A 6,027-nucleotide genomic window follows, 5' to 3' on the forward strand; every position below is an offset into this window, starting at 1 on the left:
AATATACTTTAACAATGTATTAAATTTAGGGTTTTGTTTAGTGGCATATTCGAAAGGGTCATTACATAGGAATATTTTAATCCACGAGGACCAAATCCATGTCTATATGTCACTTCACGTGGGATCAAAATATTTTGTTTACAATACCCCTCTTCATAATGAAATAATCTAACCCTCCAATTATGTTTGTGCTATTTCATATGTTGCTTCCTCTCTTGTACTTCATTGGGGCTTCTATTGCTTCTATAGTTTTTGTGTTTGAGGAAGAGCACCACAAAGAACATGTGGGTCCTTTCATTTTCTTTATTCTATGTTGGGTTGCTCACATGCTTTATATTTGTGTGAGGCTTGGGGTTTGAAAATTCATCATAATTAGGAGGACTTTTGGAGAGTATTATATACTATCATTTGACATGTAGTTTTGAATTATTTGTGACCATTTGAGAGATATTTGGAGGGTATTGTCCCTAGTTTTGGTGGATTAAAAAAAAAAAAATTGGTGACACGCTAGAGGATATTCATTTTTTATATTTATACAAAAAAATCTCATTAATTATCATAATGAATTTATAATGTATGTTTCTAAAATGTACTTTAAAAAAATTTATTATGATGATTGTTTAAAAGGATCATTTTCATTTACGATCATGATAAGCAACCTATAATCTATCATTTAAATCAATGGTTATTCATCAAATTAATGTTTAAAAATAACATTTTCCTTTCAAAACCGATACCAAAGGACACTTAACGATTACAATGCAAAGAAGCTAGTGTCTAAAGGCTTGATCATTTACTGTCTATTAAGCACACAAAAAAGGGTCATAGATCCAGCATAAACTTATAGAGAAGCATTAGTCTTACTAAACTCTCTTTGTTAAAATGCAAAATGATAAAAGTAGGTAGGAATATCATTTTATTATAGGATTTTGTGGACTAATCTAGTATAGTTGAACTGAGTTGTAGATGTAAAATTCTAGTAAATAATCAATCAAATTCAGTAGTTTAGTATATTAATTTTATGTTTTTAAGAGCTTAAATAAAAATCATATATATGGTTATATTTGTATGGTTTGCATTGTTCCCTTTCATATATTAAGATCTAGCTAATCCAAGAAGCCCTGTAATGTGTCAAGATACATACCAAAGTGTGCAGCTCCCTTTTACAACACATTTATGTGTCTAACATGTTTTTATATTTCTTATTTCAAGAGACCCATTTTTTGAAGGTCGTCAATTTTAAGTTGAGTATTACAATGAGAAACCATTTGAAGTATTGGAAAGACTATGGCATTCTCTTTCAATTTATAATTTCTAATCCCATATTTTGACAACTATAGGTCATTTCGAACTATCTAAGGCCCTAGAATTTGACTTTGAAGCTTTAATATTTCCAAAGTAGACATGATCTTGCAAGAAAAATTTATTGGCATGCTCATCTAGCCCATCTGAAGCTTTTGGAAAAATGGTTACCAATCTATGCTCAAATGTAAATTTACTAAAGATGGTAATCTTATGTAAAGCGAGGTTGAGTTAACATAGAGGAAGGATTGGGACAAATTTAGGAAGTTTGAATGCAAGAGATCATGCAGACATAAGTTAAAATTTAGCTATGAGATTTTGTTTAGGAATAATTTATATGCATTTAGGTGAATTCAATAAATTCAACATGAGTTTTATTTGCATTTATTTAATTTTTGACACAGTATTTAAATGTGTTGAAGGATAGAAGGATTGACAACTTCATTGATGTTCCCAATCTTTGACTACATTTGGTAGCACTTGTTCCAACACACTAAACATGTTTCAAGATTCAACAGATTTCTATAAAAAAATGTAAAAACTAACATCATGTGATATATCTAGAGGATCCTTCTTCACATTCAAAAAAATAAGTGGTTTTGATTTTAACTAACTTTGGAGCATATGAAATAGGCATAAGGGCCCAAGATCTCTCTTTTAATGAGATTTTAACTAGTGATAATCTCATTTCCTCTAACAAGCCACCAATTCTTTTATTTTACGAGGACACTATGGGTTGCCAAAGATTTCTAACAATATTTTGGTAGAGATTTCTAAAGTAGTTGATAAACAATATTGAAGATAATGTTTCTATTGTCCACCTTTAATTCCTAGATCATTATTTTTATTTTTATTAAATGTGAGGCCTTAAGGTGAAAAAACCTAGTGTTGGAGTCTCCTTTGTGTAGTCAAGCCATGTGAGATTTAACGTCTCAATATTATTTTTGATGTTGATTTATTTATATATCTTATAATCAAGAGAAAATAGATTCCACCTTAAATATGAGAGCTTCATTAAGAGGTTCAATCTCTTTAAAAGTTCTTTCAATTTATTCAATGTACAAAGAAAATTTTAATCCAAGTTATGTCCAAACTAATGTAGTGTTTCATTGCTAAGACCAAATGTTTAGTCCATAACTTCTTATTATACTATACTTGGCATTCATAGGAGAATACCTAATTCTCTAACCATATTTTTAAAAAAAAAATTAAATACTTTCATATTATATGAAACAATACTATAATTTAAAATGAGTTAATACAAAATTCATATATTAATTTCACTATTGACAAGAATTAGATTTTATACAAACCGTTGATGGAAAATAGATATGTATATACATTTAAATTTAAGGAAAAACACAAATTTTTTGGGCAATGATTCCCAATACTTCTATTTGTTATTAGTCCCTGCTCTCACTAAGCATGACTTTTGAAAAGCTGTTTCGAAACGTAGGGTCGCCAACTAGTACTCGAATTCCATTAAATACATCAAAGAAATGTATAAGAATTGAAAACACATTTTTGATAAATTTATATTCGAAATAGATTTCTTTCTGACTGGCGATTAAATTTTTTTTTTTGTATAGAATCTTGGATTAGCAGCAGCATTAATCCTCGAATTACTGTCATTTTTTATAGGACAATGGCAGAGAAAAGGAAGCGTAGAGCAGAGGTTAACAACATTGCCCAAAAACTTTCGAGTCGTGAAATTGGTAACAGATTTGCCTTAAGAAATGCTCAATCTCAGATCAAGTTCCACAATTTTCAGTTGCAGGAAGAGTTTGATGCTTTTTCTCCCATAATGTTGCCGGAAGATTTTAGAAACGGTTTCATGAAGATTGAAGAAATAGTTTCAGCTCAGGGTATTATATTTGCTTTAGCACAATCAGGTGTTTGTGCTGCAATTGATAGAAACACGAATAAAATGCTTTGCTGCTTGAATTTAGATCCACATGACAAAATTCGAAGGTTGTACTACAACAGGGAAAATGATTCTCTCATTACAGTATCAATTAGTGGTTCCAATGGAATCTCAATAAAGTGCAGAACAACCCAAATTGAGTACATTAGAAGAGCTCAACCAGATGCTGGCATCGATTTGTTTGAAAGTGAGAATGTAACTTTGCCTAGTTTCGTACTGTTTGATGATGTTAATGGTAAAGCTCTTACTTTTTCAGCCCAAGATAATATTTACAAGTTGTTTGATTTGAAGAACTATACACTCTTGTGCTCCATATCTGACAAAGAAATTGAAGCCATAAAGGTCACTTCTGGTATAATGCTCTTGATATTGAAAATATCTCCTTGTGGAAGATATCTTCCTCTGAAGATATTATCTATGGCTGATGGCAAGGTTCTGAAATCTTTTCGTCATGCATTAGTACCCAACAAAAAGGTAGATTTTGTTGAGCTTTTCCATGAAAAGATACTCCTAAGACAAGAGAATGAATGTCTGCAAATGATTGATGTTCAGAGTGAAAAGATAATTGATTTGAGCAGACAAGAGTTAGAGAACCCTTCAGCAATTATTTTCTTACATGCTAAACGACTATTCTTGACATTTTACAGTGGGAATGTTTTTGTATGGAATTTGCAAGCAGAGCTAGTTGCATCTTACAGAAACCACTTGGTACGGCTTACTGGTTTTGACACGAGTATCGTTTACTTGACAAATAACGAAGAGCTAGTCCTTGCTTACAACAAAGTTCATAAGCCCCTTGAAGCTCATGATAGAACAAATTGCTCAATAAGCATTGTCAACATCTTGACTGGAATTTGCTATGCTAAGATTGGTGGCAATGATCCTGATGTAGGTATAAGCTGTAGAAATCGGCCTAATGCATCACTGATACAGAGCACTGTTGAAGAGGCTCTGGAAGATGTAAGTACATTATACAGGCACTACAGGAGGCCTTATACATATCTGGTCAAATTGATCGCCAATGGGAAAGAAATGAATGTCTTGAATCACAAGAAGTAAAAGACGATAGGACTCTCCTTGTAATTTCGTAATAAAAATATTAAATATGTCGAACAGATTCATATGTACCTGTCCAGATGACTTTCATGAGAGCCTCCAGGAATTCAAATTGAAGGATTAACCCAAAAATAATCTGAATACCTGTATTAATTAATCTCAGATGTAAGGAAAATTAATAAGCTATTAGCATCAACCATCATTCAATGATAGCGTAAGTGAAAAAAAAAATTGTTATGATTTTAAAAAATTGAAATCTTGATTGTTTAATATATTAATGAAATCTAAAATGATGATGATAGATGTGGAAGGCTGTATTCCACCATGGAATCTCATGGACTCAAATCATTGTGTACAAAATATGATAAGAAGGTTGAACCTTAATTGCAGGGAAATGTTTTGCATTGTCCGCACAACATTGCAACAAAAGCATAAACATATTCAACATTTAACAATAATACCCCTTCCATTAATTTCACAAAGATTGTGTTTGCCTGAAAGTTTGTGAAGGCTTTTCAACAAATCATTTCGTACGTATCCTGCACTAATTGTAGTGATGACAATGAGACCAGATCCCTTTGACGCATTCTGTCAAACAGTTCACCTGTCTTGTCTCGTCTACCAGGGCAATAGCATCTGGGTAAACCTTGCTATCCTTTGTGCTTTAACGAAAGTCCATTTCCTGTATACCATAGCTTCCAGTTCGGTAAAAGCACGGAGTATGCTGGTCCAGGTTGTGGAATTGCATTTTCCTTCCATATCCTGCAAAATTCTAGTCCACGAGGAGACATCTCTTTTAGGCATTCTGTCGAACAGTTCACCTTCTTTCTCTACGCTTCCACGTTTTGCACACGTCTATCTGCGGACATTAATTTTAGGTATTCTGTCGAGCAGTTCACCTGCTTTCTCTACGCTTCGACTTTTGCATGAATGGCTACCTGTGGACATTAATTTGCTTACATTGGCTTGAGGAGACTCGCATACTTCAACACTTGCAATGTGTTAATTTGTAGTGATTCCTAAAAATTCACTCTATAACACTTCAAATAATGAGTCCATCAAATTGAGGTAAAATAGGGGAGATAACTCACTACTTAAACACCCTAACTTTGCACTTATCAAAATCTTATGTAAAAATTTCAAATCGCTCTTAGTTTTTTATAGCTGCTTACTTGGCGAGGTGCCTACTTATAAGTAAGGTTTCAAGTCCATGCCACCCATTATGATGCCACATCAGCATGCTTTTTGCCAAGCTGTCCAAAACAGCCCAAAAAAAAAGTGATACCAATGGTCATGTATAAAGGGTACCCATAGTTGAACAGCTGACGTGGCATCACATCATTGGTTAATTTTTATAACTAAGAGTACATTTTATTCAATTTTTGGTAGTTAGCATTGTAGTAACAACTTTAAAGTCACAAGTATTGGTACAATGTTGTCAAAAAAATTAGACATTAAGTCAAATAAGTGTAGCTATAAAGTGAACAACTCCTATTACAACTATTGGAACGCGTTCAAGTACTGGGTCCTCTCCCCTAGTTTCATTCATTTTAGAAATTAAAATTTTCATGTGTTTTGGTGTTTAGCTAAACTTTAGAAGTAAGAAGTCTCGGGTTCCAACCCCACCCCCTCACACACCCCCCCCCCCCCATCGTAGTGTTGCCCAATTGAGGGACCACCAGGTTCGTGCCTGTGGCCCCATGTGTGGGGGTTATCCTCCACTGATGAAGTGTGCAAAACATCTA

General features: G+C 33.3%; 1 protein-coding gene across 1 annotated transcript; it reads left to right on the top strand.

Moving 5' to 3' along the window:
• The first annotated feature begins 2,947 nt into the window (after positions 1–2,947).
• Positions 2,948–4,285, top strand: LOC149530815 (uncharacterized). The gene has a single exon (XM_089808249.1). It carries the CDS (start codon positions 2,948–2,950, stop codon positions 4,283–4,285), a length of 1,338 nt encoding a protein of 445 aa, XP_089664375.1.
• The last annotated feature ends 1,742 nt before the right edge of the window (positions 4,286–6,027 follow it).

This window comes from Cupressus sempervirens, chromosome 11 (assembly GCF_028749045.1).
Source record: "Cupressus sempervirens isolate cs-2001-9-10 chromosome 11, ASM2874904v1, whole genome shotgun sequence".
In the NCBI taxonomy this organism is placed as follows: Eukaryota; Viridiplantae; Streptophyta; class Pinopsida; order Cupressales; family Cupressaceae; genus Cupressus; species Cupressus sempervirens.